Source organism: Mchenga conophoros, linkage group LG20, assembly GCF_057382185.1.
Source record: "Mchenga conophoros isolate Kocher_MC1m ecotype Shallow Benthic linkage group LG20, M_conophoros_male_GT1.1, whole genome shotgun sequence".
Lineage (NCBI taxonomy): Eukaryota > Metazoa > Chordata > Actinopteri > Cichliformes > Cichlidae > Mchenga > Mchenga conophoros.
Window position 1 is genome coordinate 36,721,590 of NC_140545.1, and position 14,098 is coordinate 36,735,687.

The following is a 14,098-nucleotide window of genomic DNA, read 5'->3' on the forward strand; positions in this document are numbered from 1 at the left end:
TCTCCCATGTTAAAGTCCTTGCACTGGTTTCCAGTTGGGTACAGGTATCAGTTTCAAATCCTCACGTTTACGTTCATATCTGTAGGAGGTGAGGCCCTCACAGATATCACTGCGCTTCTCCAAAGCGGACATCCCCTGATAGCGCTCTCCTGATTAGTCCACGGACCCGTCTGAAAACGAGGGATCGCGCTTCTGTGGCTTCTCTTAAAACACTTCTGTTAGACAGGCGTCAGGGTAATGTTCCTGTGAAATGTTTTTATTTGATATGCTTTTATATTCCCATGTGACGCACTTTGTAACAGCATCTTGTCTTATAAAGATCTGTATAAATACATTTTACTTGCTTTATCATTCTTATTTCATTCTGAGGCTGGAGCCTGGCTAAAGCGCGTGCAGCAGCGAGGCTCTGACTCCGCAGGTATCAAACCTGAATCTTTTTGCTCTTTGATGTTTTAATGAAACGAAAGCGGGGCGCAGCCAGCGCTCTGTGCGTAAGGAGCCGTTTCCATCAGTGCTGTTACATCTGCTGCAGGTAACTGGGTCAGTAACGCCTGGCATCCTGCGCAGCTCAAGTTCACACAGCGCTGGGAGAGTTATAGAAGCACAGCGGCGCCAACACGACAAACTTCCAGCAGACAAGGTCAGCGCTGCGCGTGCACGCCCCGTTAACCCAGTTCATCCACAGGGCTGGTAGAAATAGAGCGACACTCTGAGTGACGGAGCTTTAAAGGAGACGGGTCACAGGTGCCTCTGCATCACTCGCTCCTCCTGTAGGCGTCAGGTTGAACCCTGAGCACGTTGCACCAGCTCAGATTATTAAACACAGGAATATGAGTTCTGTTGGGACGCGCCCTCCAACCGGAGGATCATCATCAGGATCACTCAGTGTCCTGACCTCAGGCCAGCATGTCAGTCTGCAACATTACTGTGAGCTCTATTTACAGTAATTAGAGCAACTTTTCCAGAAATAGTCCCCCTCCCACACACACACACACACACACACACACACACACAGACACACACAGACACACACACACACACACAGACAGACACACACAGACACACACACACACACAGACACAGACACACACAGACAGACACACAGACACACAGACACACACACAGACACACACACACAGACACACACACAGACAGACAGACAGACACACACACACACACACACACACACACAGACACACACACACAGACACAGACACACACAGACAGACACACAGACACACAGACACACACACAGACACACACACACAGACACAGACACAGACAGACAGACAGACACACACACACACAGACACAGACAGACACACACACACACACACACACACACACACACACACACACACACACACACACACACACACAGTGATCATGTGCTCCAGGAGTGCCCAACGTCTGACCGGGAAAACCTGTTTTGCAAGTGCAAAACGCTGTTTTCCTTGCACTCCCGCCCGTGAACCCGCTGGCCCTCGGCTCCACAAAGCCAACACGCCCACTCGCATTCCACCCTGAGCGCACAGCGTGGAGGAGGAGCTTAGCCTAATGTGCCGAACACAGACCCTCCCCACGGCCTCGGACAGGATGGCTTTGCTGTTTCACAATGTGAGGCACTTCTTTCTTTATTAAACTGTTCAGATCTCCAATGAGAGCAGAGGCAGCATTCAGTCAGGGTGATAAATCCGCTGTTTCGCTCACTTCCTGTCCGTCACACGGCCTTCTCCGTGGGCCTCACAGTGGTGTTCGTGGGACTGTGGACACATCAAGGTAGAAATAATAAAGTCATTCAGCCTCTTCCGCTGAATCCTGAAACTGTGACGCTGGTTTGGTTTGATGAGTCATCTCTGCCGGGAGCCGAGGACCAATCAGGAGTCCTGATTCTGTCAGAAACTGACAAACCTGCCCCCCCGAGGTTTCTTCCTGTCAGATGGGGGTTCTTCCTTTCCACTGTTGACTGTTTGTTGGGGTTTCTCTGTATGACTGGAGGCTCTTTACCTTACAGCGTCTCACGGTGACTGTTGTGATTTGACGAATGTTGTAATGATTTTAATGGTGAACAGACCTCATCACACTTGATTCAGCCAGACCTGAAACTGCGACAGAAAGCCACCATCAAACCGTTCGTTCCATACAGCCAGACCAGAGGAGTCGCCCCGTGGGGGTCCGGCATGCTTCAGCTGGAGCTGTGCTCGGCACCGTGCAGCTCCATGCGTTGGGTCCTCGTCTCCACAGGTGGGGATGTACCACAGGTGGCAGAGAGCAGTGGTCTGTGGACACCACCTGGGAACCCTGCTGCTGCACCTGTGCAGGTGAGATGAGTGCTCTCTGCTTGGACAGACTGAGTGTGGGTTGTGCTGTGACTGTGTGAGGTGGTGACTGCTGCAGAGCAACAGGAAGTTAAAGAGATTCACCAGGATGGCTGAGGGAGGGGTGGAGGGAGGAGAGGAGGTGTCAGATAATGAGGAGTGACCGTGTTTGAGTGTGAGCGCAGAGAGCCCGCCGAGGGCGACACACAGCAACGCCGTCACCTCCATCCTCCACCACCATGCCAGAGCTCACGGTCCCGGATTTATCCGTGTGATGTGAGGAGCCTCGGTATAAGCAAACTAAGTGACGGTAAGACTTCCCTCAGTTGTCTGTGATAATGCTCACTTTCCAAAATAACATCGTGTTCATCCTGTGAGTCAGCGTCGCGGTCCAGCGTCGTGTTACTGACACAGAGCAGACTGCCAGAATACAAAACAAAGACACTGTTATTGCAAAGATTACGCAAGACGAGGAAACTGACGTTAAGAGAGGCGAGAAGGTCACATTTAGCTTTTCTCTCCTGGAAACTTGGCCTGAGTGTGTCTGTCAAACTGAGAGAAGCCAGCTCTGCAGACTGGAATCAGCCCACTGCACTTTAAACCTGATAAAAATATGAACTCTCCATATTTAAAAGCCTAGAGATAAACTCGAGTCCTGATCTCTCAGGTTTGAAGCGTCTTTGGTGACACGGCTGCTTTGTTGGCACGATAAACTGTGCGTTCACGCAGCGAGCGAGCACGCTGAGATTTGAAGGAGAAAATCTGCAGCTCAGAGGTTAGAGGACGGTCGTCATTTAACCTTTGAGCTGCAGATCTCTGGGCTCCGAAGCACTCAGCCCCTCCCTTCTGTTTCACCACTTCAGCTCATTTTGTTTTCATCAGCTGAGCCAAACATAAAAACATAAAAACCATGTGACCAAGATCAGAATCACCCACCTGTCAGAGGATAATAATCCTCCCACACAAAATAATCAGGCCCCATCTTATCTTAATGACCTTGTAGTACCATATCACCCTATTAGAGCGCTTCGCTCTCGCTCTGCAGGCCTACTTGTTGTTCCTGGAGTATTTAAAAGTAGAATGGGAGGCAGAGCCTTCAGTTTTCAGGCCCCTCTTCTGTGGAACCAGCTTCCAGTTTGGATTCAGGAGACAGACACTATCTCTACTTTCAAGATTAGGCTTCAAACTTTCCTTTTTGCTTTAAATGGTGACAGCAGCTCGTCTTTAGTTTCATTACTAATAGAAACATTAATAATTCAGTCCTTAATGTGACACTTTTGCATCCCCGTCTCCTGTTTTTTTAACCCACACACCGTTTGTTCCTCTCCCACACCGCTGCGTTTGGTATTAATCAGGAAGTCATGAATCATCAGCAGGCAGATCGGCTGCAGAAAGCGAGGCAGTCGTTATCCTGCTGTGCAGTTTCCCAGTTCTGTGTATGAAGCTGTTCGGCTTTAAACACGCAGCGGCGACACGGACGGTTCACCTGTGCGTCACCCCGACCCGGTCAGCAAACTGGTGCTGTGAAGTATGAGGGCTGTGTTTACGAGGCACGCGACCTCTGAGGGATTTACGGCTCACCGCTGTAATCTGCATCCCGAGGCCTTATTGCTCGGGCCTCTCTGACGGGGCAGATCTCCTCGCCGCCGTGTCGTCGGTCAGAATTAACGGAGCCGTTTCCTGATTCAGCAGGAAGTCCTGTTAACAACAGCTGGTTTTCATGTGGATAACCTGCAGTCAGCTGGTGGAGACCGAGGAGGGAAAACGTGAGAATCGCTGCCGCCTCGAGGAGGCTGAAGAACGTGTTCACGTTCAGAAGCCAAGGAGCAGAAAGCTCATTAAAATCATCCAGATTACGCTGAACGCTCTGAGGGAGCCGGCGGAGCCTGAATGACTGGAGCCAGCACTCACCTCTGCTCCTGCTGGTCTTCATGTTACACAGACCAGAGTTCCCAGTAATGAGATCCGTGTGTGTGCACTGCTCCCTGCAAGCCTCCAAACACTCAGCTTCAGTATGTAAAGCTTCACTGACAGAATACTCGAGTAAAATACTCGAGTATTGACCTTCTCTTGCTTCTATCAGGTAGGACCAAGAGCTCAGGCTTCAGAGCATGCTCAGTGTCCTCCTGTCACCACCTCAGCTTCTCTCGCACACACACACACACACACACACACACACACACACAGACGCACACACACACACACACACACACACACACAGACACACACACACACACACACACACACACACACACACACAGACGCACACACACACACACACACACACACACACACAGACACACACACACACACACACACACACAGACACACACACACACACACACACACAGACGCACACACACACACACACACACACACACAGACACACACAGACACACACACACACACAGACACACACACACACACACACACACACACACAGATGCACACACACACAGACGCACACACACACACACACACACACACACACACACACACACGCGTAGGTCAGCACAGAGCTGAAATGACACGCTGCATCTGTCGGATAAAAACGGCTGCTGACCTTTCCCTCCGCCCCGCACCCACATCAGAGGCTCTGCTTCCTTTTTTCCCTCCATTTTCCTATTTCCTAAGCTTTTCCATGGATCCTCACTTCCTTTCCTTACCACTGTTCTTTGCTTCCTTGTTTCCTTCTGTCACTATTCACCTTTCCTCTTCCCTGCCTCAGTTTTCATTTACAGCTTCAGTGTGTAAACATCACACACACACACTTTCCCCTACTTGTGCAGAGGGCAGCCCGTCCTCCCTTCAGTGGAAGTACAGATACTTGTGTCATAAATACTGAAAGTGAAAAATGACTCAGTCAAAAGTAAAAGCTGCTCCTTGAAGGACGGCTGTGCTCTACATGATAATAAAACACTATTAGTGCACGACAAACGAATGTTGTGTTGAATGTAAGTGATAACTCTAAAGAGTGCTCTCAGCTGGAATCTGTTATTTAGGAAAACTGAAAAAAATGCCCTGAGCTCCAGAAAGAGGCGCGTCCAGGATAAAGGAGACACCTGGAAGAATCCAGGGTTAGGAACGTTACATAACCTTTGACCTTGTTTCAGTCTGGATGACCATGTTTGCTCCTGTTTGTATCATCGGACAGATATTGCCAAACTAAGCTGCACTCTGTCACGTCCTGAACGGGAAATGATTACTCCCACGTTTGGTTGTTTCTGCTGCGCAAACCTTCCCTGAGCTGCTGCACGTTGTTCAAAGTGCTGTTTCTGACAAAATCCCCACGTGTGACTCTAATCTTCACGCAGCTGCACGGCTTCTGCTTTGTTTCACAGTGCAGTAAAGAGGCTTTACTGGACAGCACCAGGTTGTATCAGAGGCTTCAGCTCCCACATGTCCCGGCAGGTCCCTGAGGTCTTGTGACCCGGGCCTGCTGACGGGCCAACTACGCTGGAAACAAAAGGAGGCAGAGCCTTCTGTTCTGGAGGGTGACCCTCCACACCGAAACAACGAGAACAGCCACAGTGGGTTCAACAGGAGGGGGGATGCTAAGATCAGCGTGGGGAAAGAATCACAGCAGACTTTTCACAGCGATCACAGCTGATTTCCTACACTCACAGTTTACACCGTCTTTAGACTGGACTGCATGCAGCTGGTATAAAGATTAGGGATGGGTATCGTTTAGCTTTTATCCGATACCAGTACCAAACCGGTACTTTTGAAACGGTGCCGGTGCTTAAACGGTGCTTAAAGAATGGAGAACACAAAATTGGTCCAAAAACCTCTCATGTTCAGCTGTTTTTTTGTAAAAAGATAACAGTGTTAGCCTTTTCTGCAGCTATGGGGCATATATGGCATCACTCTTGGCTGGAAGCTTAAACAATGGAAAAAACACAAACTTTGTCCTAAACCTCTCATGTTCAGCTGTTTCCCTCTTTTTCTTTGGTCATTTTAGCCTTTTTGGCCAGGGTGAAGGGAGTATCTGCCATCAAACAAGAAGACAGCCGCATGTAGCTATGATGATGTTTGCTAGTTCACCTTACATGCATTAATGTAATAACGTGGTTAGCCTACTCAACGTAAATTACACATGAACAACATGAAGCTACTCACGCAGAGAAGAACGGCTGCTGCTGCATCATCATCCTCATCATTTCTGCTACACTGGCAGGGCTAGGGGCCAGGACTCTATTTTTCGGGTTTTTGGGGGATGTTCTAACTCCGGGTCATAACAGGCACCACACCCGCAGTAGATGTGCTCGGTGTGAGGTCTCGCAGCAAGCTATCAAATACGGTTCATTTCTTGGCTTTTATCAAAACGCTATGCGTCGCCAGGTGTTTCATCAGATTTGAGGTGTTACCTCCTTTGACAGTATCACAGTATCAGCTTAAAGCACTTGTTGCTGCTGAGTTTGCATCTTTTGCTGTGAAGTACAGCCAGACTTTGACCGCTTCGCCTTGGACATTTTTAGTCTGTAGCTCTGCTCTAAAAGAACGTTCGTACCTGGGCCCGCCTACTATCCTCAGAAACGTAAAATGATTGGCTAGGATCCAAAGTGTCTGACATTTCAGGGGGGAAAAAAAGCACCGAAATGTGCGCTGCTTTTCGGTCTGGTTACTACCGTTTATGTCAGAACGATACCGGGACCCATCCCTAATAAAGATGCAGTTCAGTGACTGAATCTCAGCATCATCATATGATCAATTCATCCCTGCTACACTCGCTGTGACCTGACTGTAAGCACGAGCTCCACGGTGTATCAGTCACACACAGAGCTTCCTGTGGATTCACCACACTAATGAAAGCTGACCTGTTTGTCCAGGAGGACACTGCCCAGTGTCATCATGCAACACTTGAATAACACAAGTTTGTGCACCTTAGTTTGTTTTGCAGGACATTTATCAAAAGGCGTCATACACAGATGCAACATGTGATTCTACGTCACATGTAAGCTTTGCGTTTGCTTCCCTTTCTGATCTGTCTGCATCTCTGAGCTCTCCGTCTTTTCCCTCTCAGTCAGATACAGCAGCTGGACCTTCAGCTGCAAACACACAGTTTGTGTGTTTGCTGATGTTGGTCGAGCTGATAGAATCGCTGAGCGCTCTGCAGAGTAAACACAGCTGAATGTAAAGTAACAGCTCTGATTTTAAAATCTACAAACTTCAGAGATTTGTGTACAAATGTTAGCGTGGGCCGCAGCCACGCAGCGTCACAGCTTCAGGTTAAGATCATCTGTGCAGATAAAGTGTCTGGAAGTTTGTATGTGAGCTCACTGTAAAGGACCCAGAGGGCCAAACCGGAGCCGGCGGGTTTAAAAATAAGCGTCCAGTCCAGAGTCCTCCAACAGCAAATATTTTCTGTAACCAAAAAAAGGAACTTATCTAAAACCAACAGGTCGACTTGCCACTGAACACCACGAGGACGCAAACACACCGGCCTCCGGTCTACGACTCTGACCTCAGCTTATCAGGAAAACACACCTGCCAAAGTAATCACATTACACTGAATGACCTCCAGAGGTTTCCAGGCAGATGTATTTCAACAAGGTCGAAGCACCGAGTACACACGAATACAGGAACACAAACACGGCAAAGACGTCCCCCTCCAAGCTCCTACGCCCATGCTCAGGTGAAAGGTCACACTGACTCAGGTATCAGCGTTTCCTGAGGGGGGGGGGCTCTTCTCTGCTGTCCACCTATAGCAGAAATAGCTGCTCGTGCTAAAAGCCTTTTAAGCTGACTCAAAGTGTGAGGCTGAGCTCGGATGCTCCGCCCTCCTCCTCAAGCCGCTGACATTACGCTGATGCCACCTTTGACCCCAGAGGTCTTTGCAAACCAAACATTTACAAAGGTCGAACATTAACGCTGAACGTATCTGATCATCAGAAAAACTGAAGTTATGAATTTTTCCAGCTGACTCAGTAACTGAGGCCCGCAGTGAGCTTCCTGTTTCTCTCCCACGTATGGATGATGTCACTTTCAGGCTCTCAGTTGCTGCTGAACGGAAACACCAGTGACAGATGTTTGGTTGAATACTGGTTTGATGCGCCTCTGACTGGTTTTTCTCACAGTCCTGCCTCCAGTTTATGTGGCGTCGGCCTCTGCGGGGCAGCTGGCTGCATGTGAGCAGATTCATCCTGTAAGCCTGTGCTGGATATTAAATCCACACACACACACACACACACACACACACACACACACACACACACACACACACACCAATAATAAAAAACCCAAAAAAGTTGAATTACTTTCCATAACATTTGAACTGTGAGCACATTGTCTCATGTCAGCACAGAAGCTTCAAAGCGGTGATAAAGGCTCATAAGCTTCATTTCGGTATGAGGTTTTATCACCGACATAAGCAGACGTCATGGAAACAGCTTCTTTCTCGTGAGGAGTAATGAGTCAGACCCAAACTCCTGCATCTTCCCCTTAAGACGCTACATTAAACCAACACGTGGACGTCAGCACTGCTCCTACTTCCTGCAGGCACGGTGTGCAGCCGCTCAGCTCCTCAGAGTTTATCGATCACTGTTTAAATGCTGGGAGCCGGCTGGCAGCCTCCCCCCTCCGTCACTGCTTTTAAAGTCGAGGTGCCGATGGAAACGGGCCGGAGGAATCTCAGAGACGATGCTCAGGGAGTCTGGGTGCTCCAATAAATCAGTTTTCTATTCTGGTCGTTGCTTTTATTCATTTCTTCTACTTCCTCCTGACTTCATCCTGTTTCTGTTCCTGCCTCTGTTACATTATTTACACCTTTCAAACTGGATCTGACCTTTGACCTCCATCTGTCTGTCTGCAGGTTGTGGATCCTGCAGGTCAGCAAACCCACCCTGAACCACCATGACCAGTGTCAACTCTCCAGCCTGCGTGCTCGCCCGAAACCACTTCTACCGAAGTATGAACACACACATAACACACACACACACACACACACATAACACACACACACATAACACACACACACACATAACACACACACACATAACACACACACACACACAACACACACACACACACACACACACACACACATAACACACACACACACACACATAACACACACACACACACACACATAACACACACACACACACACATAACACACACACACACACACACACATAACACACACACACACACACACATAACACACACACACACACATAACACACACACACACACACACAACACACCGTAAGCTGTATTTTTAACTTGTGAGTCATTGTGATGGTAAATCTCTGATGTGGCACAAAGGTGTGTTGGCGTGTTGGCGTGCATGCGTCCTGGTCGTGCTCAGAATAAAGATAACTGCAAACAAACATCTTCTGGAAAGTGAGCACCATGTTCTGAATCTTTGACCTTTGACCCCACTAGACAAACTCCTGCATGTAAAACAAACATTTGTCTTCATTCAGTTTTCTGCACCAGTTCATCCTGTTATACAACGACAAACCAGCAGCAACAACGGCTCTTCTGATTGGCTGCCTCTCTCGAGCTGCAGGTGTGATGAAGTGTTCAGAGCCACCTGAGCTCATCATCAGAAACTTTGTGTTTAACGTCAGGAAATGAGCAAAGCAGAAGAAGAGCAGGTGTGCATCAACATTCACTCAGTCATGTGTCACAGGTTAAAAAACAGTCGAGGGTAACGAGGGTAACGTTCGCCTGAGGCAGCAGGACGGACGCTTTGCTCCTCTGCAGCAGTGTGTTTGGATCAGTGAGCAGAGAGAAAACATCCACACTGAGCATGCTCAGCCGCTTCAACGCCACATGAGTCAGAGCGCGGGTCCACGTTGTTCGCCTGGGTCACGGGGTGACGATGACAGCCGTGGGTAAAAATGACGGACTCGACCACCGACACCAAACTAATCTCAGAACAGCTGGTCGGTTCTGTCGCACGAAACGTGGTTTTCACCCGTCTGTCTGCTCTCCTCAGGTCTACCGCCGAGTCCAGAACCCACCAAGCCCGCACGCGGCTGTCAGGACAAGCAGAGACTGCCCACGCTTTGGGTTACCGTGGAAACAGCTCCAGGTAAACCTTCAGTGAACACGCCTGAAACTGATCCTCAAACGCCACGCCAGAAAACAGCTACAGGTTGTAGAAATCCAGTTTTCAATGTATTCACGTGTGAAGCACAGAGGGCGGAGCAGAGCAGGCGTCTGCACTAAAACCTGTTTAAATGCTTTAATGGCCCTCCCCCTCGCTTCTCTCCTCTCAGGACTGCCGGGTCTCGTGGGAACCAAAGGATTATGGGTCAGCATCATCCTCAGCGCTTCTTCCTCCTCCTCCACCTCCAAACCAAGCAACCACAGAGCCAAGTAGATGAAACAAGCGCACCTCACCCTGCAGGTCGTTCCTGTGAACGTCCACTCTTAATAACAGGGCGGCGATCCCCTGGGGACAAGCTCCTCCCCCGACTTCACCGTAGAAGGAAACGAACCACATGTCGTGTCCAAATTCATGGGCTGCATCCTCTTGAGGACCCGGCCTTCGCGGTCTACATGGGCCGGGTCCTCAGAAGATCGGGTAGGCCGGAAGTACGAGGTTGGGGAAATTGGACGGTCCAGCCTTCTGATTAGCGTCACCACTGCCTCGGTGGAGTTTAATAAACTCGCCGTCTGCTCCTTGCTATCTAAAATATAACAGGACACTGGAGGAAACTCTCGACCGTCTCACACGTCTGTTTAATCAGTTTTCTGTTTGACGTTTATTCAGCTGTGTGAAAACCACCCGATGGATTAATAAAGTTTTATTTTATCTAAACTAATAACTTTGATCTCAGCCAAACCGATTTACTCACGAACAAACAAAACACTGAAAAAAGCCCAACAACAACATTTTAGGTTGTCTAAGTGAATTATATATCACGTTTAACCTGAGTAGTGAAAGTCCGCGGTGATCTGAACATGATGTGCCGGAGTTGTGCCGTTCTCGGCCGCATCGGTGACCCTCGAGCTCCCGGCTAGCTATCGAGCTGGTGGGTAAAAGATGTCTCTGAAAACGTCGAAGCACTTTTGCAAATATGCGATATCTTGATAAACTGAGCAGATATTTGAAGTTTACACAGCTGAAAATATGTTCAAAGTTTATTTTGTGACCCAGAAAGATTAATAAGAGTAATTTTAAAACTTAGTGGCGGCTGCCATCGTTGGAAACTGGAGTTTGGCTGGGCCGCGCTATGAATTCTGGGATATCGTGGGCCACGAAAGACACACCCGACCCCAAATTCGTGGAAAAGGAGGACGCATTTGTCGGCTGCATTCAGAGGAGTCTACGAATTTGGACAGCCTTCATCGTGTCGCTGTGACGTAATCGGTCCACAAATGCGGCCTCAGGAGGACGCAGCCCATGAATTTGGACACGTCCACTGAGTGACCCTCCAGAACCAGGAGCAGGGCATGGCTAAAAGATGGGCGTGGTCTGAAAAATGGTTCCTCAAACCAAAGAGTGAACTCGTTCCTGATTGGTTTATGGTTTTGTCGCTGTTTACAGGTCTCAGTGAATAAAATGTGAAATTGGTGAAGTGATGGTGATGTTAGAGCAGGGCGCCCGGATGAAGAGCCCCACACGGCCACAGAAGCTTGTCTCACTTCCTGTTTTAGTTCCTGTGATATTTGAGGCCACATGTGCAAACTGTGACGAGGGCTTTAATCTACACGTTCTGACTGCATGTGTGACGATTATCACACTAATTCCACACGCGTGAATCTGCAGGTAATTTATAAATCCAGTGACAGGTGTCTACAGGTATGCACAGACAGGTAGACATTTCCCCGTCGCATCGGGTTGACGCTGATATTTCATCAGGTATTCGGCCTCCGGTGTGAGCTTTACGTCTCAATCTGCTCCAACAATGAAATCAAATAAAGTGCAACAGCTGAGCGAGCTTTCACCAGGTGTGCCGCACCTCTGTGTTGTGGAAATGACAGTCTTCACTAGTGGGGATAGTTACAAAGCTTTCTTCATTATGAATTAGCATACATGTTTTTATTGAACATTTGAAGAACCAGCAAAAAAAAACCCCAGAAACTCTTGTAGAGGACATAAAGTCCGAGATAGAAACGACACGGAGCAGGTGCATCTAGTGCAGGTAAAACCCCACAGAGCTCAGCAGCCAGCGCAGCAAATTCTGGATCCTTGTCTTTTAGTGACTCACACTGAGGCTACGTCCACACGTACCCGGGTATTTTTGAAAACGCAGATTTTTCTATGCGTTTGCACCTCCCGTCCACACGTAAACGGCGTTTTCGGTGACTGAAAACGGAGATTTCTAAAAACTCCGGCCAGGGTGGATATTTAGAAACTCAGTTTTTGTATTTACGTGTGGACGAGAAAACACAGCGTCAAAGATGTGCGCCTTTTTTGAGGTCACACTGTGCGCCATGTTATTGTTTAGGTGAAATGAATTTCTACAATACTGTTAATTCTACTCTCTGCAGTGTTTAAATGCTTACATATACACACAGTTACTGTCCCTCCACACATACGACTCGGTTCTGCTTCTATGCCCCAGCTTTGTTTACTTTTTCCCACCGAGGCTTCTAGACTTCTGATTGGCCAACATTTCTGCACGGTTAGGAATCTAGCGCCACCTGCTGCTTTGGCATGTTCCTAGCAGCGTTTTCCTTCTTTTCTGCGTTTACGTGTGGACGGGATTATTTTTTAAAACGAAAACGGAAAATCTCAGCTTTCAAAAACACCCGTGTACGTGTGGACGTAGCCTGTGACCAGAGGTGGGACCAAGTCATTGTTTTGCAAGTCTCAAGTAAGTCTCAAGTCTTTATCCTCAAGTCTCAAGTCAAGTCTCAAGTAATGTCAGGCAAGTCAGAGTCGAGTCTCAAGTCACTGGTGTAAAAGTCCAAGTCAAGTCACAAGTCTGACTCGAGTCCAAGTCATGTGACTCGAGTCCACACCTCTGCCTGTGACTCACAGCAATGGTCCCGGATAGATTTGAAAAAGGTGTTTTCGTCTGCAAACGCTCCGCGTCCACACTACCATTTTCAGTCGTTGTCACAGAGTTGTGCGTCCACATTGAAACGGTCGAAAACGCTTACGTTCCAGTCCTGCGCATGCGTGAAACGAGTTTCGACCTGCCTCGTTTGGCTGTCTGCCGTTTATTTACTTTCCGGCTCTTTGAAACGTGGCGGCAAAATGTGGAGGAAAAGCAGCGAGTTTTTAAACAGACTAACAATGAGGTGCAGTTGTTGCTGCGACAACACAAAAGTATAAAGTTGCAAAAGCGAGTGAGAATGAAAGAATTTGAAGAAAAGCTGGAGCACCTACAGACTGACATTAATCTTTAACAGGGCTGTCAAACAAAACAACTGCTGTATAATGAACTCCGCTATCTTTGTTTAATTGGTCACATGACTGCATCACATGACTAAAATGCCCAGTTTGATAATAAAATGAATGAACGGTGCAGCCAGTGATTCCTCTCACCTGGTAGAAAGGCGGAGCCACGGCCCGGGCCGCGGTGGAGGAGAACAGCTCCTCGAAGCAGCCGGTGACCTGGAAAAAGTGCAGCATGGAAACAAATGAGGCCTCGGTGCGGCGGAGCAGAACATTGTTTGTCTTTCCTGCGTTTCATAGAGACGCGCAGAGATGAGCAACGCTCACACAAACCTTTCACTGCCGGCCAGAAAAGCCCGCGTCAGGGTTTCTGCCGCCGTCACAGCAGATTTCTCCACGCAGCGGGACCGCTTCACCCTCAGCCTAACCACAGACTGTAAATAAAAGATGGAGGCTATCGCCGTGACAGCCAGCACTC

The 14,098-nt window shown here is 48.6% G+C and overlaps 1 protein-coding gene across 7 annotated transcripts; it reads left to right on the plus strand.

Annotated features, from left to right (window-relative positions):
- Positions 1-2,371: 2,371 nt before the first annotated feature.
- LOC146551366 (uncharacterized) lies at positions 2,372-13,745 on the plus strand. 7 transcript variants are annotated; one of them, XM_085261108.1, is made up of 5 exons: positions 2,372-2,628; positions 9,130-9,225; positions 9,955-10,159; positions 10,264-10,422; positions 10,547-13,745. In XM_085261108.1, the coding sequence occupies exons 3-5, from the start codon at positions 10,147-10,149 to the stop codon at positions 10,648-10,650; spliced, it is 276 nt and encodes a 91-aa protein (XP_085117234.1). In that variant the 5' UTR covers positions 2,372-2,628; positions 9,130-9,225; positions 9,955-10,146; the 3' UTR covers positions 10,651-13,745. The 7 variants fall into 7 exon arrangements, with proteins under 7 accessions (XP_085117234.1, XP_085117232.1, XP_085117230.1 ...); XM_085261104.1 differs by having other exon boundaries at positions 2,427-2,628; positions 10,264-10,359; XM_085261103.1 differs by lacking the exons at positions 2,372-2,628; positions 9,130-9,225 and adding exons at positions 9,266-9,662; positions 9,746-9,919 and having other exon boundaries at positions 10,002-10,159; positions 10,264-10,359.
- Positions 13,746-14,098: the final 353 nt, after the last annotated feature.